At 42.9% G+C, this 23,430-nt stretch overlaps 1 protein-coding gene across 4 annotated transcripts; it reads right to left on the bottom strand.

Moving 5' to 3' along the window:
• Nucleotides 1-438: 438 nt before the first annotated feature.
• On the bottom strand, nt 439-21,996 carry per2 (period circadian clock 2). 4 transcript variants are annotated; one of them, XM_070845708.1, is made up of 23 exons: nt 21,435-21,996; nt 14,786-14,878; nt 14,470-14,624; nt 13,800-13,921; nt 13,447-13,648; nt 12,793-12,844; nt 11,886-12,028; nt 11,362-11,440; nt 11,132-11,238; nt 10,877-11,030; nt 10,314-10,428; nt 9,934-10,083; nt 9,570-9,660; nt 9,301-9,481; nt 8,671-8,795; nt 8,291-8,497; nt 7,251-7,523; nt 6,117-7,021; nt 5,625-5,741; nt 4,611-4,848; nt 3,977-4,187; nt 2,717-2,867; nt 439-2,589 (listed from the first exon to the last, which is right to left on the bottom strand). In XM_070845708.1, exons 1-23 carry the CDS (start codon nt 21,881-21,883, stop codon nt 2,389-2,391), a joined length of 4,521 nt encoding a protein of 1,506 aa, XP_070701809.1. In that variant the 5' UTR covers nt 21,884-21,996; the 3' UTR covers nt 439-2,388. The 4 variants fall into 4 exon arrangements, with proteins under 4 accessions (XP_070701809.1, XP_070701810.1, XP_070701811.1 ...); XM_070845709.1 differs by having other exon boundaries at nt 9,301-9,478; XM_070845710.1 differs by lacking the exon at nt 5,625-5,741.
• Nucleotides 21,997-23,430: the final 1,434 nt, after the last annotated feature.

Below are 23,430 nucleotides of genomic sequence, written 5' to 3'. Positions count from 1 at the left end.
CCTTATTTCTCATTTTAGATCATTTGTAGGAGTTTGTTATTATCGGCACATTTAGTCATCTGCAACCACTGAAACGAGAAAGTATCGACTTTTAGTCCGGTTTTTATAGCCTGTCCTCTCAAGAGTGCAAAAAGATAATAGGTAATAAATACATGTTTTATTTTTTTTTTTGGACAATTCATCGATCTAAACCCTTCTGAAGGCACAGTTTACATGCCTGAATCAATTGGTCCCTCTTTAGCATTTGTCAAACATCGATCTGCAGCAAACAGCCAATTGAAGTCTTCAGTCCTTAATACTCATTAATTGGTCATCGGCCCATTAACAGCTGCGATCTTACAGAGTCCAACGTCCACTTTCTAAACTGTTTAAACTAATATGCGCTGCTGACCGCTCTTAGACGACAGTTAGGAAGAAATGTCACAAAACACTTCACCGTAAATTAGGCAATATTTTATTTAGAGAAAATCTGACAAACATAACAGAATATCCGCCATAGAAAAAAAAAATGTTGTCAGTGTCCGTTCAAATAACAGAAAGACAAATGACAAAATTCAGGAAATATTCAAGTTGCCAATAAGAGCACTCAAATTACAGCATAAGCTTCAAAGTGGAGGAAACCTCTCCACAGTCTGACATCTGTCCGAGCTGCTTTACACCCGTGCAATAACCCTAAACTCTGACATCGGAGGTGACCACGTTTGTTCTGCACAGTAACTGAGCTTCAATCACTCCCACAGGATGCTCAGGGTCCTCTTTTCCATATTTATGAGGGCAAACATCAGACCATTTCAAGTGTTATGTGGCACACTTTTAAACAGGGGAAAACATCAATATTCTCCTGGCTTTGTATTTCTCACCCCCCCCTATAAACAACATAATACTCTAGTACTGTCCTGTCCATGGTGGGAACTGTCTCACTCACATTTTTGAGATGGCATTTACAGTAAATGTTTAAAATCTTGGTCCTGCCTGCTTTTTAAGATGGATTTTCCATCATAGTTTAAAAGCGCAAATTATATATATAGAAACAATCATTGTATGTAAAAATATATATGTGTATGTATATATATATATATAAGCTCAGAATCAAAGACAAACATTCACACAAGCATTGAAACGCATTAAAGAAAATGTTTCTTTAAATGAGAAGCATCTGCTACTGAAATTCCACATTTAGTAAGAAATTGATGAATGAAAACAGGCATAAAGAAAACAAACTGCATTACGTAACGTGCAAAGTTTTAGATTAGAAACTCTCAGAGATAAAATACGACGATGGGCTGGTGAGTAAATGTAACTCAGTGCAGCCTCAGAGGTTTTCACCACCTCCATCGCGTCTGTGGATCAGTAATGTTTGTACCTTAAGATGTGCACATTTACCCGACAGCTGTAGTTAATATTTACTTGAAACCAGACTATAAAATATGATACATTGTCACAGGTTGAACTGTCCAAAAGTTTACAGTACAGGAAAAAATAGCTTGGCCGTCGCCTGTCACTTGTAACGCAGTGTATATTGTCTTTTCACTATCCGAGTACGTCTTCCAGGAGGAGGTGGTGAGAAGCGTGAGCCCGTGCCTGCTGCCTGCTGTATACAGGAGCACCGTTATATTTCATGTTTTAACCCCCCCCATGACTATATGCATTACCAGAAATTAATTTGGGCAATTAGAGCAGAAGCACCAGATTCTCATTCATGTTCTTCCTCCAATGCAGCCCATTAAGTGCTCTTATTCCGTCGGTGTTTGATGGGTATGAATGACAGGAGTGTTGACTGAACTCCACCTGTTTTCTCCACACGCTGACGTAACACAGTGTTGTTGTAACTGAGGAAATCACGTCACAGAGTGCTGAATTCATTCATTGACCGCAGCAGAGCAGTTAGAACACCGCAGAGCCGCTTCCTGCTGCGTGAACAGAGCAGCCGCCAGCTGATTTATGTTTGTTTTTCCTCCACTGTGCTGCCTGGTGTATGAGAGCATATTGTGTTTCCCTTATTTGGCTCTGCATCTTATCGCCAGTGCATAGAAACACCTCCCTGCTTCTCCAAAGGTGCTGCTCGTCAAGTGCTACATAAAAACAAACAAATGCACATACGTAGTTGTAGAGCTCAGCACCCCCCTCCCCCATGCAGTTTTTTAAGAATATTTAAATAAAATAAAATGTAATTTTCAACAACTACATATATTCACATTATACACACCGTCTGGACTGTTTGAGCCACTCTGGTGCAGCTCAAAATCCAGCAAGACGGAGACTGACATGGAGAACTCGATGTGTGTCGATTAAAAGACCTGTGTGACGCTTCATGTAAAGTAAGTCCTTCACTGGTGCAGGCCAAGAGGCTGATGGGTGCTGAGTGTCGCTCTGAACGTGTTGAGCAGTTTATTGTCGGGCTGGTTGTGTCTGAGAGATGGAGCCAGGAGAGGGGCCGTGGCAGGAAATGACGACAGTATTTAAAGTGTCCTCTCTGGGCTTCCGCTGGCAGCCGACCTCTCCCGTCTCTGCATCACCGATGTCCAGGTCTGGTTGGTCCTCAGCAGCCGCCGCCGCCGCCTCTGAGGTGGTCTCACAGCAGGAGCACACCTGGGCAATTCAAATTAAACAGAGCACACCAAAATGAACTTTTCCCGAATTTCTTCCTGTTGCACAGCATCCATTTTAAAGCCTAAGTAAAATGAAACGAATTGAACAGCCAAAACCGTCCTTGTACCTTGACGTCTATCGCCTTGGGCAGACCTCCCTTCTTTATCCAGGGGTGGACCTCGATCAGCTCCTTCTTCTGCTCCTCTGAAAAGCGCGGCTGGCTCTTCTGCAGCAGCCTCAGCTTCTCTCTGTCCTCTCTGAGCACTCTCTGGATGTCACTGCAGATACAACACACACACAAACACGGCCACATTCAGCTCTCTACCCAACAGTCACGGTCGGATGATATATTTTCATTGTTGGAAATGCATTGATCTTTGTAATCATCTCCAGTTATTAAAGTGTTTGTCACTGATACTTCTTGCTTTCCCACTTAAAAAAAACAAACCCACAGTGCTGGCAACCATCTACAGTCAGTCCAATGGGCTGTGCTAGCTTTAAGGCGCCATCTAGTGGTCAAAACTGTCATTGCGTCCATCCAGAGTGAAACATGCAAGGATTCTTGTTTCTATGTAGAGAATTTGACCACAACTAAAAAATCATGTTGATCCTTGTTTGGCAGCTTGTTGTATAGCTGCAGTGAAAGTCATCATCATCTCAAGGAGAAGGCTCAATATTCTGAGGAAACATCCCTTCCAGCACAGAGTTACATACTGTATATGTAGTGACGTGAGTGATATGTTGTACTCAGGCTGATATACTTGCTTTTAACTGGCCTGTAAATTATGCTAAACAATGGCATCATAACTAGCTACTGATCTGCCTCTAATCGTATGTATCATCTTACAATTTAGGCCGTACAGTGTAAAGAATAAACAACTGAGTGACTATTTAGGATATAGATATAATAGGTCTGTGGATGATTTGTGGACTGTAAGTTAACGTCACACTGTGGTTTTCGGTGCATTGTTATAGCTGCTAAAAGCTGCCGTTTTTCAGTGGACCTCGTTGTGTCATGTTTGCTACCACAAGTTCGTTTTTAATGTGTGGCATGCTGTAAAAAAGTTGGGGGAGTGACAAAGAGATATTTTTCCATTGTCCTCGAGGAAGTCGTGGTATTTCTAATCTCAGACAATGTGCACAGATAAGCTATCATGACACCTTTCTGATATTTTCTGCCTACTGGCTACACCCACATCCTCCATTGTTCATAAACAGAAAAACCTGCCCATTAGTGAGGAGTACAGGACTGCGTGCCTGGATGCTTATCCTTTAGCCTCCCATAACAAACAGAACGTTTAGCATTTCACTATTAAAAACAGTCTTTTCTACAGAGCCACTATCCTACTCCTCACTGGCTATGAGCTTCTTCCGTCTTTCAACTCACCGTGAGGGCAGCTGATATGTCATCATGACCTTCTCATCTGTGTTGGCCATGAGCAGCCACAGCGGGTCCTGCAGTGCATACTTGAAGTGTTCGTTCTGCTCCATCTCCATCTCCATCGGCCTTCCCTCGCTGCTGCTCAGGTGGCCGTTGACTTTCTGGCTGTTCTGGGATGAGTCCACGCTGCCGAAGTATTTACTGCTGTTGTTGCTTCCTGAGAGCACCCACAGAGAACAGTGTTTTTACCTTTGAAACAAAGATTTTATTCTACTACAAAAGACAGTAACATTAAAGGGCCAAAATCACGTGCAAGCAGTTGCCGCTTCGCTTTTTTCATACTGCACTACAGATTATTAATGTAAATAGTCTGCCAGTATGATCATGTTCATTTCTAAACACATTTCTGTGCTGATATGTGATGCACATTGGTAAAAACCTGTGACGATAAACATCAGCTAAATGTCAGAGACAACACTTACCACTAGGAACTGAATATTAAAATGAGAACAAAGCTGATAACGTTCACATGTGTTTTCTACTTTCCGTACTACTGCATTTATTCATGTTTCTCCTGCTCATGTATTACTGAGGAAGCGTGGGGCTCATCTCGTCGTTTCCATAAGATGTTCAAACTGACCTGTTCCACTGCCGGAGGTCCCACTAGCTGAGGCCCCACTGCCTGACGTCCTGCTCTTAGATGTCCCGCTGTTAGACGTCCCACTGGCTGAAGTTCCACAGCCGTTGGACCCTGAGCCCATGGACCCTGACGTGGCCGAGCCGGTGCCTGAGCAGGAGTCCTCGTGTAGAATAATGTCCAACATGTCACTGGATGAAGAGTTGACGTCACTGTTGTTTCCGTCGCCACGTGAACTTGCCTGCAAACACATTAAAGGTGAACCATTAAAGAGGAGCTTGGCTTCGTAGCATTGGCCAACAGACTGTAGTGCCTCCTCCATCTCCTGCATCTTTATGTTATGCAGAAATATACTCCCAGTTGAGGCTAAAAATGCAGTGTGGAAGATTGTGCATCTTGCCAATCACCTGGCACACAACACCATCTGATTATCACAGCTACACTATAAGGCTGTGCGTAGTTAGGAACACTACAATGATCCTGATCCTTCTGCAGCTGATTTAAAGTGGAGCAAATGATTAACTAGGACCACAAAGAATATGGGGAAATGGGAGTTTGGGGAAGGCATCATAGCTGTAAACATCTTGTCATACTCCTGGTCACATCTCAGCATTGTACAATACAGAGAAAACAATAACGTTTCACCACAGTTTTCTTTTGATGCTAAAATTGCTTTCCCTGCTAATATTCATTGTATAGTTCTTGCATGCAAAATCAAACAGTATGTTATGAGTGCATTCAGCCATACATACAGTACGACTTCCTTTAACTCAGTAGACATTTCTAAGTAACTCAAACATCATTTTTTACGCCTTCGTAAAGTTTCTCAGTCTGATGCTTTAGTTATGATCAGTGTCACTCTGGGCAGTGTGTTTTACTGGACAAACAAGGAACATTGCAAGAATCAAAATGCTGATCATGAAAAGGAAGAAAGAGAAACGGTTACAGTTGTATTTGGCATAATGGGTTGGGGAGGTATGGGATTGAAGTGTGGAGGTTTTCTGATGATTCGCCTACCTCTTTGCTGTAAGCCCTCAGTCTAGAGCACACTTTATCCCAAGACAAGCGCCTACAGACACAGGGCGTGCCTTCGCAATACAAGGGTCCAGGTGGACCAAGGAGACTGAGAGATGGCTAAAGGGTGTAAGGGATAATATCATGTGTTAACACCCTGGGCCACATTTCAGCTGAGGAGTCTAGACTGACTTGATTTTACACATGGCATAGCAATACAATGGCAAAAAACGGCCACACGTTAATATGGAGGGGATTCACTGTGACGATGGCATTAAATTGTGAAAAGGTTGAGAGACGTGGATAAATGTCTCAGGGGGAACATGCCCACCTATGGGAGTTCAGAAACAACCCAAAATGAGTTCAGTGAGGTATTGACATTTTATCCTGACAATTTAAGAAGGTTACGAATGAAGAATATCAGTTACAGACACTGGGAGACTTAAGGAGGAAAAGGAAAGACGAAAACAAAACACGGGTTGCTTCCTTGTTTACCTGCTTCAGCTCCCTCTCCTTGGTCTGGTTGCCACTTGCTACTTTTTCCCTTTCAGATGCATTATTCCCTTGTGCTCCAGAGGAGAGCGCTGTGCTGTCCTGCCTGTCCACAGACAGCTCCAGCTCCAGCAGGTTGAGAGGGGAGCTGCAGCGAGACTGGAACAGGGGTGGGGATGCCGGGCCGCCAACTCCTCCAGACTGAGGAGTCGAAGAGCGAGACTGGCCCTCCACGGGGGCTTTAGGAGTTTCTACAGATGGAGGGAAGCAGAACGATGGGGCCAAGTAGCCCGGTTGAGGAGCAAAGTGGTTCAGAGGGTTGAACTGGTTTGGAACGCTGAAGGAGGGTGGAGCAACGAAGGGGATCTGACCCGGAAAGGCAGCCTGACAAAAAGGCTGCGTTTGAGTGGGGAAGCCACCAGTCTGTGCGTGGAACATTGGCTGTGGAGGTGGGGGCCCAGGAGCCATTGGAGGGTAGATGTAGTTAGGCAGCACTAGAGCCACAATGGGGGTGACCATGGGGGCGGTGTAGGGTGGAGGATGGATGGATGACGGGCAGGGAGGGGCCTGTGTGCCCTGGTTGTCCCTAAAGCCTGGTAAGGTGGCGTCTGTGTGGGGAGCCACGGAATTGGCTCTGGGGTAAACTTGGAGGGGGTAGCCTGGCATCACGGAGGGGTAGGCCATGGGAAAAGTTGACTGGGAGGTGTCAGAGCGAGACCAAGAGGTCGGGTTAAGTCCGTGGTTTAGGAGAGGCGGCCGCAGCTGCTGTCTGTGATGGGACACTGTGCTGTCTGAGGACTCCGTCTTCTTTGCTCTCTTCGACTTTGTCTTCTTATTCCGTGTCCCCCGCCGTGTGTTGGGCTCTGCACCCGCTCCACCGTGCTTGCAGTATCGAGCAGCAGGTTGAGCTAAAAGGTTAGAGGGGAAAAAAAGAATTTGTAGTGAAAAGTGATTATTACTAAAATAATTGACAACAAAGGGGACGGTGACGATGACTATTCATGATAACACTGTGGAGACGCATGTGTACCATATGCTTTGGTTTTCTTTTACAACTGACAACAAAATTAATTACAAAAGATGTAATGTTATCTGTTAGAGACTTTTGACGTGACATTTGAGCCTGGTGATCAGTACCATCGCTGGTTGCTGGAGCCGTCTGTTCTCTCCGGCGCTCCAGGTACTGAGAGCAGCTTGCTTTGAGCGCTGTGTGTCCACGAAGCTCTTTGAAGCGATACAGAAAGGCCTGCTCCTCCTTCTGCGTATGGGCTGCCAAAACCTGCTTGGTCAGCCCCAGTTTCTTGTAAGACTCCCTCTCCTGACTGGGAGGTGAAACAGCAGAAGGAGGAGCCCCGCAGTTCTGGCTGGATTCTGGCATCTCTACCGTTCCCGGGACGTCCTCTATGATCTCTGTATGGATGACAGCCGGGAAAGGAGTTTAACATGATGTATCAATCAGAGGTGTAGTTTTATGTAACAACGGTTTAGCATTAGCAGTAGCGATGACAAAAGCAATGTTGATCAAGCATTGTAGGGGCTTGACTCGGGACATTTCATAATAAAACAAAATTAAAAAAGATTACACGAGTCAGAAGCCCCTTTCAGGCTATCAAGGCCTGTGGTCGAACAACAGGTCAGTAAAACAACTGCAGTTAGATACTGTAGTATGTTCACATCCATATGAATGGGCAGCTGAATATTTAACAGTTAATGCAGTTATTGTTGCTGATTAAGCAACCTGTTATTGTGTTTCAGTGGCCAATACCTTTTCAAATGGGTGATAATGGTTTTTTGAACTAACAATAAATGAAACAATACAATAATCACTACGCTACCCATAATCCTTTTTTTCTAATGGCACATTTTGTCTGAAGATCTGACATCTTTATACACTGTTGCTCATAAAGTTGGAATAAAATGTTTTTTTTACCTCTTCTCATGAAATGATTGTGACAATGTGATTTATTCTTGATAAATAAAGTGTATATCTTCTCAACTTTATTGATCAAACTCTTTCAAACATACCACAATTAACCTTTGCAAACTGTGTATTCAGGCTTTAACAAAATTGGGGATATTGAACAATTATTCCAACTTTGTGGGCAACGGTGTATAATAAACATGCAACAATAGGAGGAAATCAAATTGGAGGTAAATACTTTTTCACTGCACTGTACCTGACTCTGGTTGAGGTTTCTTGTCCCCAACATGCACTATGGTGCTACTGTAGCTACACTGGCTGGTTATGGACACCACACTCTCTGGTTTGTTAGGTACAGGCAGGGGCAGTGAGGTGCCCACTACTGCTGTGGCTGCGTCACTGGACTTTTTATCTTGACCATCTAAAGCGGTGAGACCAGACTGATCCTTCAACAAGGCTGGTTCTGCCAAAGAGAACAGAGAACAAGACATACTGACAAAGAAGTGGCAATGTAGAGTCTAAAAGAGAAGTTTAAAGGGTATGAAGGCCTTAAAATGGCCATAACTTTACATGATGAGGTGACAGTAAGAGATGTCTGTTATCCTTTCGCTGTAGGAGATGAAGTGGTGAAAATACCTTCAGACACCTGCACGCTGTTAGAGCCTTTCTGTTTGCCATCATCCGAGTTGGAGGATGTGGTGTTAGAGGAAGACTGGCACTTCCTTTTCATGGTGATGGGAACATTACAGCTCTCCAAGTACCTACACAAATCATAACACAGTGATCAGCTGTTTTCCCCATTAATCATTATCGACAAAATGTAGGAAAAAAACAAATCACAAAATAAGTGGTGAAGCATTTTAGGGTGGAGTTTTCTTTCAGACTTGAGACGAAAATCAAAAGCTTCAAGTTACAAGGTGCATAATATATGTAAAGAGCACAAAGTCTGGTGTTGAAATACCCATTTCACAGCAGGCAGTTTGACATATCAAAGCAGGAAAAGCACAGATGTAAATGATTACGTTAACAGTGGCTCCATTCCATCGAGTGTACCCGCAAGAGGTGTTAATGAGTGAGTGAGCATAATACCAGAGTCCTGGAATGTCTCACCACAATGGAATTCAGACATCATTAATGTTATTAATTCCACCTGTGTTTTTCCTGTACTGACAAGTCAAAATGTGTGGCGTGAATTTGTCTCTATTGTCTCCTACACAGGATAACGGCTACCACTCTTCACCATCCTGTCAGCCCGTCTGTCTGTACCTGACAACGCTGTCCAGACAGCTGATCTGTTGGTACGAGTAGACGGTCTGATCATTGAAAGCCATCTCCTCCTGGAAAAGGGACCTGCTCTCCTCCATTGTGACCCCGGTCTCCTTCCAGTTGAGAGGAGCTGCCGAGTCTTTGGGGCGCACCACCGCTGGGGTCTTTTGTGCAGACTCTACTGGAGACAGGCCAGGAGTGAGGATGGGGTCACAACAAATATGACTCCCCATCTCAACAACTCAATCAGCATGCAGAAGGTTACTTACTGCTATTGGATTTCTTGCTGTCTGGTTTTGCTGTCTGTTGCTCCTGGCTCTTCTGAAGATGAATACCCTTACAGATTTCCTGAAAGGTCCGCTGTGAAATAGAGACACAAGACTCATGAGTCAGTACAGCGCCTGTTAAAGAAATTAATACTGCAAAGTCTGTTGTATCTGATTTCAAATATATTGGCAGCACATTTTATTAAGCCCCCAAAATATAGTAATAAACAATAAGTGGATAAAATTCAACTGTGTTCCATTGCATTTCAGTCTGAGAACAATCAAGTCAAAGTTGTTGTGTCCTGCACAAGCAGGACCATGTGGGCTGGAACACACTGTACTTAAATAAGTATTTAGGTGTACTCACCGGTCTGGCTTTGCCGCTCACTTCCTCCTCCTCTTGTTGCATCTTGCTCCCGCTGCCGTTGTCAAGGCTCTCACTAGAGGAGGTCAAGCTCAAAAGGTGGTCGTTCCTGTTCAGACTACCGTAGCCACTGGACCCACTGTTATGAACCGGCTGATCATACACATAGAGAAGGAAGAAAGAGATAAAAAATTTTTAAAAAGAATTAAAAAGCATTGGGGACATAGCACTGCCTAAAATAATCCACTTGTTGCTCATTAGCAGTTTTGTCTCTACTTGATTTTGATTTGATTTCTTTGCTGCTAGTTTCCATCATGGCTTAAATAAACTACTCATTCTTTTATAATCCGTATCACGTGTCCTTGATTTCTATCTTCCCTCACCTGTAGAAGGAGCCGATGGATTTGCTCAGTAACTTCCTGGATGTCAGAGTCCATGGTCTTCATCTCGCCAACGGAGGAGACTGGGGGCTGGAAGACGTCTTCATTTACAGGGCCCCTGATGAACAAAAAACATCAATCATTGGATCAAGATATATGAAACTATTAGTTCATAATTTGCCTTTCTAATAAAGAGTGTGTAATTCATATCTATTCAAAGAGTGACTTGAGTTACAGCCACTGTAAGAGACTGCGGACCTGTAACATCTCATGTGTTTAACTAAAATGTTTAACTTGGTTCAAAGCCACCAGACTCCACTGACAAAAACTGTGTTTTAAGGGGTTAGTTCAAATCTGGTTAAACAACAAGGTCCCACAGGTCTATCTCTGTAGGGATCCTTTCTGTAATATTGTCAGGCACTCAGTGGCAAAAACAAGCACTTTTAGTTGACATACTTTGATTGGGCGAAATTGCCCCCAAGGATCGCTGAGGCGATCTACTGGACTAATTCAAAAAGATTTTTAACCTACCAGTCATTTTGGATACAAAATATGTAAATACTCACATGCGCACTTTGTGTCTCCCAATAACGAAGGAGACCTTGCGGCTCCAGGGGTTGACGAAACTAGACCAGCTGGTGTCAAGAATTATGTATTCTCCATTTCGTGCACAGAATCGGATGGACGAGTGGTCAAATGGTTGCCCTGCGTACTGAAGAACTACAGAGAGAAAGCCACAATAATATAGTCAGATTATGACTGGGACAGAGTTTCTGTGCAGACAAATTCAACCTTTTATCTATCTAAATCTGTGGACTCACTCTTTCTGTGAATGGCCAACATAATCGGTCGGTCACTGGGATGCAGGTGGAGGAGGACTGGGGTACCAATCAGGTCCTGGGGGAGGTATCCAAGCAGAGGAACTGCCCTGATGCACACAAAACATGACAAGGCACTTTATTAACATTATTATCCCCTGATGGGTGGGTGATTTGTGTACAAATACTCAGAATTTATAGCTCAGCACTAAAAACATCCTGCCATGGCTTACCTCTCATCCACATCCTGAAACACACAACTCGGAGTGTGCGTGGTGGTGAAGATGCGTTTGTCTGTTGGAATTCTGGGTGCTTTGAGGTAGACAAAAGGTTTGAATGATTAAGTTTGATGTAATCTCAAATAGACGTAGGACTCATTTACACACTTTCAAAAGCCCCAATAACCCCAATTTTGCACCTTGAAGAAAAACAGATGCAATTTGTGATTGTGGAATATAAATAAAATGGACTTGACTTGACTATATATTATGTACTGCAAAGCAACAATAAATTCCCAAGATCCTTTCCTGAATCTGACCTTTTTTGCAAGTTTAGTAAAAATATAATATAAAGTAGAGTGACTGACCAGTATGACACAAAGATCAACTCCAACAGCAAATTCACAAAGTGTCATACTGACTGAGGACCTCCATCAAACAAGCAGCCGTGAGATATTGAACAATACTTTTTTTCCTGAATGTTTTTTTTTCATTTGGAGCCATGAATTGGCTTCTCAAACCTGCAGTCGGGTTCTTACCATCATAACCAGAGTGAACTCTCTCGGCCAGCAGGAGGCAGCAGAACTGGTCTTCAGCATGTACCGTGTCTTGGACCTTCATCAGGTAAGGCGTCATGCGGAACGGGTAGTACTGCAGATCTCCCTCACACTCCTTACCACCACTGGTAGTCAGTGAGAAGAAAAGTTAAATTAAACCAAACCAAATAAGATTTGCCTGTTACATTTAAATGCACACCAATAATCAATGTCAAAGTTTGTGGGTTTTAGATTTCAAGTTACTGAACACAGGGGGGCAGTGTTTGGCTATTTCTTAATTCCATATTTCAGTAGAATTAGTAAGAGCTAGTAAATGTTTGTGTGAAATGAGAATTAGATTTAAGGTTTGTCATATGGGAGGGTTTGGAATGAGAGAAAAATAACGTCACTGGAAAGTCAAAACAAGTACTGTAATGTGTGTGTATCTCTGTGTACTTGTGCTGCTATCTTTGTGAGAACCAATTAGAGTTTTAGACCTTGAGAGTGAGGACATTTTTGGAAAGTGAGGATATTTTGGGCGGCCTTCACAACTTTAAAAGGCTCTTTGAGGGTTAAAACGTAAGGTTTTAAGTTTCAGGTCAGAATTAGGTTTAGTTAACGGTTACGGTAAGGTTTGGAGAATACATTATGTCAATGAAGGTCTTCACAAGTGTAGAAGTAAAGGGTTGTGCGTGTGTGTGTGTGTGTGTATATGTATGTCTGTCTGCCTGCCTGCCTGCCTAAATGCATAACAATGGCCTGGAAAAAGCATGTGATTATAGTTTACAAGCATATGATGTCACAGTCTAATTGAAAAACATCTAGAGTGGAATGACAGCATGAATAAAAACCACAAACAGGGACGAGCAGCAGATGGCCCGACACCTTTTCTGAACCAACACACACCCACCTGATACGACAGAAGAAGGACTTCTCCTGCATGCAGTCGGATGGGGATGATTCTGAAATGGGAAAAGAAATGTTTTAATTCAAAAGCAACATGATCCAGCCGAGTGTTAGTCGCCGGCTCCTGCAGCCGCTCAGAATTTGATTAATTCCATCAAAAAACAGCACCTTAACAAGCGCTTTAATGCAATGAATTTAAACAGAGTCATGTCTTGATTTGGTAGGCTAGCCAAAATATTACCAGGCATATGGAGAACGGATCACAACAGATAAAGTGCAGCTCTGGGTCTGATGTGTAAAAAAGGATTCAGATGACAGCCCAACGTGTCGATCTGGGCTGCACCAATTAAACCTAAGAGGATGTAATGAGCTCTCTTCCATTCCTTTTTCCAGTTTATTTGCCTATTTTTCAGCTCAGTCTATTCTGAATGACTAAGGTCGGGTCAACTTAAACTTGATGCACCACGTTGAAGGCAGCGTGCGTGCACAGTCTTGTTGCCAAGCTATCCAGAGATCTCATTCAGCCACTTATTTCTCTAATACACTTTCTTATGTAGTGCTTTGAAGAATATATACAGACAGTGTGACTGGTCTCCTCATATAACAGTCATCATCATTAACTACTGCTACTACATCCGTGTAGCTGTACTACATGTACCTGCTCCAGTGCACATGCTCCAGGAGGGCAGGCGGTAAGGCGTTGTGAAGCTGTAGAACACGCTAACATCCTGCGGCGTCAGGAACTCCACAAACTTGGAGTTTTTGAACACTTCTCGTTTGCAGTTGAGGATGGAGGCAGCCTGATCAGAAATGTAGACTATCCTTCCTGTGTTGAGAGACACTGCTACTGCAAAAATGTCCTGTTGAAGAGACAAAATCCAAATTGTGGGACAAATGTGAAAAACATTGACAGCAACAGTGCAGTTACTGAAGGTATACTGAACACCAGTAGGTGCAGCCACAAAGATTTAAATATCTCATGTCATCTTAAAAGATGGTTAAATGACTCACGTTGTTTTTGAGGGTGTATTCGGAAGTAATGCTGTCTATCTCCTCTATTGTATAAGAGGATACATCCAGACCTGAAGGCTGACTGTCATTGATCATCAGCAGTTGATAATACTCCTCATTGGCTGCAAGACACACAGTGATTTCATCAGTCCGGTAACAACACAATATACAATACAGGTTAAAAAGTATGTAGAAACCAAAGTATGTTAATCAAAATAGCAATGATGAACCAAGTTAAGGATGACGTATTCATAGTGACGTTACATGTTTTCATCATGAAAAATGTCTCTCACTGGTACACTAAAAACATCATTCTGTGGCAACCAGCCTCTACTGTTGAACCTCTACTCGCACATTTCCATCTGCAAACATTTCGACAGGGTAGAATTAAACCTCTGCAGGGACCATTTACCACAGGCCACAGAACAAAATGTTCCCGTCTGCACATAGTTATGCCTTCATTTATTTTTAGGATCTCGTTTAGCTACTGTGTTTCATCCAAAGAAAAGTCATTGGCACAAATAAACGTACCACAAGAATGACAAATTAATGTGGACTGTGAAAGTACAGCCAGCTTAAACAAAGAAAAAACAGCTTCTAAACTATGGATAGGAAACACAAGAAAGCAATGTGCAGAGGCTGTGAGAGGAGTGATGAGAATCCACTTTACCTTCCACCTGTTTGACACAGCGCAGCGCATACTTTAGGGTGTTCAGCGTGGTGGACTTGTTATTGTGTCTTTTCTCAGCAGGCAGGTGTAGCTTCAGCTCTTTTAGAGTTTTAATCACTTCCTTCTGGGTCTTGGCTTTGGCGGACTCCTGACTACTGCAAGTTGCACAATCACACGCACATGCACAGTGGCAAGTCAGGTGTTGTTTGAGGGGAACAATCCCTCAAAAATAGTTTAAAAGAGGAAATAGATGGCTTATAATGCACAGCATATTTTAGGTGCGTCTGGTGTTGCACACTCTGGTCGATGCACTAACCTGCAGCCGCTGGTTGATGGGTTGTCCTGCTCTGAACTCAGCAGACTGAAGGCGTTGGAGCTGCTGGGAGGAGATGGACTGTGGGAGTTCGAGCTGTGGAGAGGAGACGGACAATTGTACACTTTGCAACAAAATAGAGCAAAAAAAATGACTTGAATTACCACAAAGGCAGACACAAAGAGAGAGGAACAGATAGAGGAGACCGACAGACTGATTTCAACTCCTTCCTCTCTCAATCGAACAAAACTACATAATCACGGTAGACGGTAGACTGATGGGCACAAAATGTTTCCGATATTTCTGGAGCCAAAATTTCACACATCCATCTCCTTCTCACCCAGCTGAGACACCTGACTGCTAAAGCACTCAAGCTACCTAATAATAAAAACACAGGTTCTCAAGGTGCTATTTGGAGTGTTTTTAAGGTGAGCGTAGAGGCTAAGCCAAGTCATGCGCTGATTACCGTGTCTGATGAATCAAACTTTTCAGCTGAATACTCAGTCCTTTTATTTTTCCTGTTATACTGGACACTAAGTCCATTAAACTTCAATGGATAATAAACAAACAAACAGTAACATCCAGAACCACGAGTAACTGCAGCAGCAACAAGCTGCCAAAAACGGTTTACCTGTTTTACTTTCAGGCAGAACATGTGACCAGGTGAAGATTGGTTACCATTTATAGAACTGAACGCTAATGAACCCAATGAGACCTGAAGCACCATCCATATATTTCTGGTATTTGATCAGTTATATTATGGCTCCAACAGTGAGCCTAAAAAAGATCAGCTGATTTCTGCCTTGAATGGGGAACTGTCCACATGCTGTTTCAACTCTCATTTACCACCCAGGCTACAAAAGAAAACGCACTCCGTCTGAGGTCAGTCTCACCTCCTTGAGAACCGGGCCGGCTGCAGCTGAAAGGGTGCACAGCTAGAAAGCACCAATACAACAAGAATGGTGGGGCTAAATACAACTAGCAGCAGGGGCACAGCTAGAGGTTCTGGGGCTGCTGAAAACAGCTCTCTTGGTACCTTGAAGCAGCAAATATGTGAGATCCCGGCTTGTTCCAGGCCAGCTGTCTGTCTCTGAGCCACTACATTATTCAACCCTGCAGTACCCCTTATCCGGCGTATTTATGGTAAAAAAAACTCACTCTCTCAAATGGCAAGCTAGGCATCTTTATTTCAGTCACTTTCTTGACATGTCCTAAATGCATATGTTGCTATATGAACAAGCAGAGCACAGCAAACTGAGTCCTCTTGGTTAAAGCTCAGTGTTTGTGCAGATTATTTTTGAAGAAATATGAAGCACAGTTTGATGGTGTCATTTTCTCCAGTCATTACACTTAACTATACACTAAATCTGAAAATTAAGAAACATTTACATCTACGTCTATTCTAGATCTCGGAAAGCATGGAAGCCAAATGTAGCTTTCTTTTTCCAGAGCTTTAAGCACCACTAATGGTCACAGTTTGCTCATGATAACGACCCCTTATGTAATAATGCAGAAAAGACTGTGGGGATGACTTTAAAAGGTTAAAAGTGAGTTAATACATTTTTTCAAACTTTCATTTGCATGAGTAATTTTAATTTGACATATTTTTCAGGCATAAATGTAAGACTTATGTAGAAGGCCTGCATGCAGAGTGTGTGAATGTGTGTGTGTGTAATCCACAGCATTAACCTACAAGCTTATCACTACACTAATACATGGAAATCAACTGCACTCACACACTGAGTCACAACTCAGGTTACTATGTATAACCTGCTTAGCTGGACAGAAATAGAAAACACCTTTACAAATAGCCTCTCCAAGCACAAGAAGGTATCTAATGCTGGCAAATATAGCCTTCAGTGCTCAAAAATACAACAGTTTTAGGCTGGACTGTCTGCACTGTCTACATCACAGTCGGCTAATTAGCAGTGTAGTAGTTAGTCTGTGTGTCAGCCTCTGTGTTACTAAAACAGAGGGCTCACAGAGGCAGGGGAGGGAGGTTCCCCAGCCCAAGGTGAAGACGAGGTCAAGGTGGCTCTGTTAATAGACCTTTATCATGAAGAAGACTCATCGTTATTATCATTCCATTCTGTATGCTAATTCAGAGCAGAGTGTGGTTGGTGTGTACTATTGACCCGCAGTGTAATACACAGAGGAAATCAAGAAGGGAGCTACTCACAGCTGCAAAAAATGTAAACAAATTGCAGATGGCCTCAAGACAGCTCCAGACGCATCTTAGAAGACACCAAAAAGTATTAAATCTTTTCATTGGGAACACATTTTGCTTTCTCTGTGTGAAGTTTAACTGGCAGCAACGAGACGTGAGCTCACATGCGGGATAATTTCCTGTTAGCGCAGTAAAGTACACTGACAGATAATTAGCAGTACTATAGTGTCAGTGTGTTGTTTGGAACTGGGACACAGTACAGGTTTGATAACAGTGATAATGACTGCGCTCAAACTGTTCAAAGGCACATCATTTGGGGCACATCATTTGTTTTTAAGGAAGGGAGTCAATTCAGTTGAACAAAATTACATCTTTACTTTTATCATCTTGCTTTTCTGAACGGAATTAATGTTTTAAGTGTTGTATAGTACTAAATGCAGCATCAGTTCAGCTTGCACAGGTGGACTAGGCACCAGGTGAAAGGGAGCATCTGAATTTGTTAGTAGAGCAATTCAGTGGCTTTAGGGTATCAGTAAGTGTATTAGTTGTTAGTAATACAACAAAGCAGATTCAAGCAGAAGATAGGCACTGAGCTGAGTGTGTGTGTGTGTGTGGAGTCCACTGTATTAGCTGACAAGCTTAAGTGAAGGCTGTTAACAGCTGGTAGATACTGATTCACCTGAGCCACATCTCAGGTTACTATGTATAACCCGTTTACCTTGCTAAGAAGGCAAAACCTTTACAAATAGCCTCTCCGAGCACAAGAAGGCATCTAATGCTGTCAAATATAGCCTTCAGTGCTCAAGAACGCAACAGCTGGTTTTAGACTGGTTTTAGACCGTCTGCACATGTATTTGTGTTCAGTGGGCTAATTCGTAGCGTTGTAGTAAGTCTATGAGCAATGGAGACTTGTTCCCAAAAACAGAGCTCCCAAAGAGGCAAAGGAGTTTCTGTTCCAGCCTCTACTCTGTGCTGGATGCCTCTCTGCTCAAGGTGAAGATCAGGGCAAGGTGGCCTTGTTTAACTAGAAACCGTCCACTGACGGGCTGCGTAAAAACCTAACCTGTAGCCTCACCAGCTGCATGTGTGGCTATCACATTACATTTAAGAGACATGCATAACACAGGTAATTAACTGGATATGAGTGAGGCAAAGAGTAGTTGCCGTGGGCTTTAAATCTGGTGGTTTTTCCATTCTGTATAAAAAAAACTTTACTGAAAAATACATTGTTTTGGTCCCTAAACCTTCAACATTTCTCCTACAAAACTGTCTACAAGAAACTGCACTGGTTGAGTCTATAAAATAAATTGTATGTCGACAGTGTGTATGCTAATCGTTTTGACTTGGAAGAAATATACTCCAATTAATATTTTCTTTATCTGAAACTTTGCCAGATAGCCTTGCAGAATCTGGTGGAGTTTGTATACTTATATGCAGCTAAGGTTTGTGTGAACTTCCCGTGGTCCAATGTACTAACCTACAAGCTTATTAGTGCACAAATACACTAAAATCAGCAACTCAGTAACATGTTGCTATAAATAACGGGCTTAAATGACTTAGTATGGACACAACCTCCACTAATAGCTTCTTCAAGTTCAACCGTGGGAACCTAATTCGAACAAACACACTGAGTTATCAATTTATGAGCTGCACCTGTACGACGTCATGTTCAGAGATTGAAACTGTTCAAGCTCTGTCAAGTTGCGGAGAAATTGTGCCCGCGACTTTCATGAGCCTTCCAGCGTCTCAGCATGATGCCACAACCAGCCTGCTCCATGTTGTGTTTCTGGCACCACGCAAATGTTTGGCTTTCACCAAGTATAGCATTTAGTATGACGGCCAAACAGCTCACTTCAGGCACAGAACCGTCCTCTCTCCCATATGCCTTCTGACAAATGCTAGCCCGGACGTCATCTATGTTTTTCTGGCATAAATCTTCAATGCATCAAATGGCAGCATTTATTTTCAATATTGTACATGGTTCCTTGAATGTAAGATAAAACGAAAAATTAAAAAAAGTGACTTTTTTTGTGGATGCGTTAGCAATTAACCTCATTGTCCAAGATGTGGGACTGTTTCTTTAGCAGTGCCTTAGCCTACATTGTTTAAGCACTAAAGACAACCACTTTTTCCTCTCTCTCTCTCCTACAAATGAGCAACTGAGGGCAACAGATGGGCGAAGCGGGATCTTTGTGACAAGAGAAAATGGTATTTATGGCAGATGCTATGTTTTTTTCCCCACAGAGGGCAACACAGTCTCCATCTACACTTGCTGTCTAAATAAACTAAAATGTGCTAATTCCATGGAAAACTGTCAGTTGAGGCTTTAGAAAAAGCCAGTATCTATTTATTTGGAAATAGTTTGGCTGTAAAATATCATGTTTTTCATTTAGTAACCTGAATAATTTGCTTTTTTAAACAGGTCACTTTGGGTGAATAAGATTGAGCAACAGAGAGAAACAGCAGAGAAAGCAAGCTGGAGATGGAGATGGAGATGGAAATAGTAAAAAAACAACAGGGACTGGAGTTGAGGGAGTGGTTGAAAAAAAAAAAAAATGGGTACAAAAGGTTAGAAGTTCAACCGAAGAGAGGGAGGGGTGTCACGTACAAAGGCGGAAATAAAGGAACAAACTGAGAGATGGTGAAGCAGTTAAAGCCGCCCCGCCAGCAGACGAGGGAAATGGTGCATGTGAGATCATTGTGCGATACAGATATGAAGAGGGAGTGGTTTAGAAAAAAAAAAAAGGGGGCTGGATTCACAAGGTCAAGTAAGTTAAGAGAGGCGGAGCTGAAAGTGGAAGACAAAGATCAAGAAAGTACGCAACTCTGCTTGCTCCACCCAGTGATAAACACAGACAAACACTGTGTTGCTATAGCAATAACAAGGATTTTTGGAGAGCGTGACACAACCCATCTGGCATTAAAACAGCGCCAGCCCCCAGCCTCCTGGATGACATCAATCCCGTCTTCCTACAGTCATTTATTTTTTCCACTGCCGTTGCCTGGGAAGACTATATTGTGTCTCAACCTATTTTTGATCAAGCTGTGGTCACGTTCACGCAGTTTTGGGTAATTTTGAAGATGTTCTATCATTATGATTCAACCTAATGCCGTTTGCTGTACACTTAGACACTGAGAGCAAAGGAGCTGGATGACACATGGTTAATGCTTCAGCGCTGTACAGTTTATTTTAGCATTACTCTGTCGCCAACAAGTCTTCAAACAAGTGGGCTCAACAGGCTCAGTCAGGTTTGTTACAAGCTCAGTTAACCCTTAAATGCAGAAGCTATGCAAACCCCTTCTAAAGTACAACATGGCTTGTATTAATTTCCTTTGCAATTTCATTCATGCTTCTTGCTTATATCTTTTGAAATGAATTACTTTCAACTTTTGATTGATCACATATCATTTCGTTTTCATTTTTCTCTTATCTTATTCAAAACAACTATTGTCAAGTTGGACATTTTGTACCAAGCACACCTGAAACAAAAACAAAAGCCACCAGGAACTACTGACTGACTTGCATGTGACGTGAGCTGGCATGAGATCTGATTTAGTGTTTGATGACACAAGATGGAATCATGTGACCGCGAATTGACATGTTATGACAAACAATATGTCTGTTGGACACATTTACTTTAATGTCACTCGAGGGAAGCGCTCAGCTGGCAGGAAGAATGTCACTGAAAGCAAAACAAATTAAAAGCTATTATTCAAACCACTCTCTGTTCATTTTTGTAGTTGCGCAGGAAAACTCACATGGTCAGAGAAAACCGATGGAGCGAGTTTGCTTATGTTTCAAACAGGGTGGCCATCGCTGCAGCCTTGGCTCACTCATCAACTGGCATTAGTCAGCACTGACAAACACATTTGATGCTGATGGCTGTATTCATTATGACCAGACTGTGGTGGTGGAAGGAAAAGCGGAGATGAGTTTTCAGCTTTCATGCCAGAGAGACGTCACTCTGTATGAATATGTATTGGTTAACAATGAGGGGAAATGGGAAGAGAACTGATGTTTAGCATAAAAGTCTAGTCCAGTCATAGTCACAGTCGTTTAAATTATACAAAACACTGCTATTTTTTCACCATCAGGGCTTGGATACACATTAATCATTAATTTGACCCATTTTTGTGAGCCATGACTGCTGTGATTTGATTTGTTTGTCGTTTCCATTATTTCTGATGACCTAATCGTGGATGTCTGGCTTTAAAAATGCATGGGCACTGCACTGCAATCAATGCATTTATCCCTGGATATTTAATGCTTTGCACTATGTGCTTATGGGTGTTTATGATTGTGTGGCTGAATCAGGAATCCTTGTTTTGCATGCAGCTGTTTGACCACTGCCTTCCCAGTTTGAACATGATCTCCCCCTCTCTACTCCTCTTTTGTTGACACTTACATTCAGAGTAAGCATGCCTTAAAAAAAAAAAAAAAACAGGCGTACTAAAGGCTTCACCATTCCCACAACCACCACTGACCTCTTGTTGCTCTCTGAAGATTCCAGCAGTGCTGAATCTTTACTGTTGCCATTGGAGCTGCCCACTGACTCATGGCCGTGGCTCTCGTTGCCATGGCTTTCATTGCCGTGGCTTTCATTGCCATGCGATTCGGTTCCACTCCCGCTGGACCCACTGCTCTTCATCTCGACATCTTCCTCGGGGAGCGATCGGGAGCGGGCGTTCTTGCGGTGGTTGTGCGGTGAGGTGGGAGGGTCCTGACTGCTGCTGTCGCTGCCCTCTGAGGGGAGGCCCAAGTCAGGCCCACCTTGGCTGTAGCTACCTAACCTGTGCAGCTGTGCCATGGAGCTGCACACTGAGGCCCCCCTTGGCATGGCGCTGCATGAGGTGGATGCTCTGCACCCTGTGGCTCCCTCCTCGTCCTCCAGCACTGGGAAGTGGTAGGGTTTGGAGTCTGAATCTTCTGACATCAGGAGCGGTGCTGCCCTGGACGTGTTCCAGGTTAGTTAAATGGGTGATGAAAGAACACAATCACCCCATTCTCATCAGGGTGTTGCCAGAGTGAATTAAAGGAGGAGCGGATTGATCTGTTGAGAGAGGAAGATTATACATGTTAGTCAAGAAGTAATGCCTGGCCATTGCAAGTCTTGCTAAATATCAAGAAACGATGATTGAGAGACATGAATCAATGCTTCACCAATCCACCTTCAAAAAGACGTCTATTTGTCTTTTGTCTGGTGTGACATCAGAGCACAGAGCTGGATTTAACCCCTGACCTCTGAAGAGCTCTGCAGGTGCTTCTCTGATGTGCAGTGAAAATGCTCCCTTGTACAGACAGTGTGGCCTTTGAGAACTGTGAGTCTGTCCCCATCTGAGCCCTCCAACCCCTTCAAAGGACCAACCACCCTGGGACACATTAAACACTAGACGTTGTTTCTCTGAATGTCACCATAGGTTACTAGCCAACTGTGGCACAGCTTTCTGAGACTTTAAGTAGACATGTGATGCAGCAAGCCAGGTTTTTAACTCTGCTCTGTATAAATCCAGTGTTATCTCAGACAATAATGCTATAAAATACCACAATTCAGCAGAATGAGAAAAAGGCATATATACAATTTTTCCAATGGTTTACAGACAGAGACTCATTACATTTTTGGCGTGTTTGGAATAAACACAAGGAAAACTGGGAAGCAGCAATGATCAGAGGAAAAAACTCAAACTTTTTCAACAGATCTTCCATGGAAAAAGGCATTACCGCAGTGGAAGAACTGTATGTGATTAGTGATTAGAGGGGAACAACAATGGAAGCAACCGAGAGACCGACTAAGAATTTCTGAGAGAATTTATTACATAAAATCAAATCTGGCAAGAGTTACATGTACTAAAGCTCAAGACAGAACTGATGAGACGGAATAGGCAATACGTGCTGCTTCAGCCTATAATGATGTAGAATTATGTTAATTATATCATAGTGATGTACTGTAACCCATGCTTCGTATGATTGTCTCAGTGTGAAGTTCTTTGTGCTTTAGTCCTGACATCTTCGTAGTGAAGTCACCAAACTGAAATCTTCAGCATTTAATTCTAAAGCTACTGATACAAACGTTAGTCTGACCTGTTAATTGTGGTCAAACTTGAGATTTAGAGCATGAGGGCGGGGGGGGGGAGCTTTATCTGTCTCATAATCCTGTTTCCGGGCAACAAGTTAGGGGTCACATTAAAGCCACAAACCCAACTGTCCGTGTGTAACCTCCAGCCAGGCTAACCTTACTAAGCGGTGGCATGCCTTCCTCTCTGACCTGCAATGGAAAAATGTCTATTTTCTCCTCTGACTTAAGATGCACACCTCTATGCCGCCCTTAATTCACCTGAGCTCTACGGGAATGTGAGCGTGTTTATTTAGTCTAACCAACTTAGTCTTAAGGCTGTGTAAGCACAGGCATTTTTCACATAGACTTTTCCTACTGTGACGCTCACGTCAGGTTGATCTGCTAATCATCTGCTGAAAGCTGTAAGT

Source organism: Pempheris klunzingeri, chromosome 15 (assembly GCF_042242105.1).
Source record: "Pempheris klunzingeri isolate RE-2024b chromosome 15, fPemKlu1.hap1, whole genome shotgun sequence".
Classification (NCBI taxonomy): domain Eukaryota; kingdom Metazoa; phylum Chordata; class Actinopteri; order Acropomatiformes; family Pempheridae; genus Pempheris; species Pempheris klunzingeri.
The sequence above is the reverse complement of the archived record's forward strand: the minus strand, read 5'-3'. Positions and strand labels throughout refer to the sequence as shown.

Bases quoted from the DNA above. Each gene is read 5' to 3' on its own strand.
- per2 (XM_070845708.1), bottom strand. From the start codon at position 21,883: ATGTCAGAAGATTCAGACTCCAAACCCTACCACTTCCCAGTGCTGGAG. The intron at 14,625-14,785 runs GTTAGTGCATCG...TGCAACTTGCAG, and splicing joins CCATCAACCAGCGGCTGCAG to TAGTCAGGAGTCCGCCAAAG. The intron at 11,239-11,361 runs GTAAGCCATGGC...TGTGTGCATCAG, and splicing joins TTTCAGGATGTGGATGAGAG to GGCAGTTCCTCTGCTTGGAT.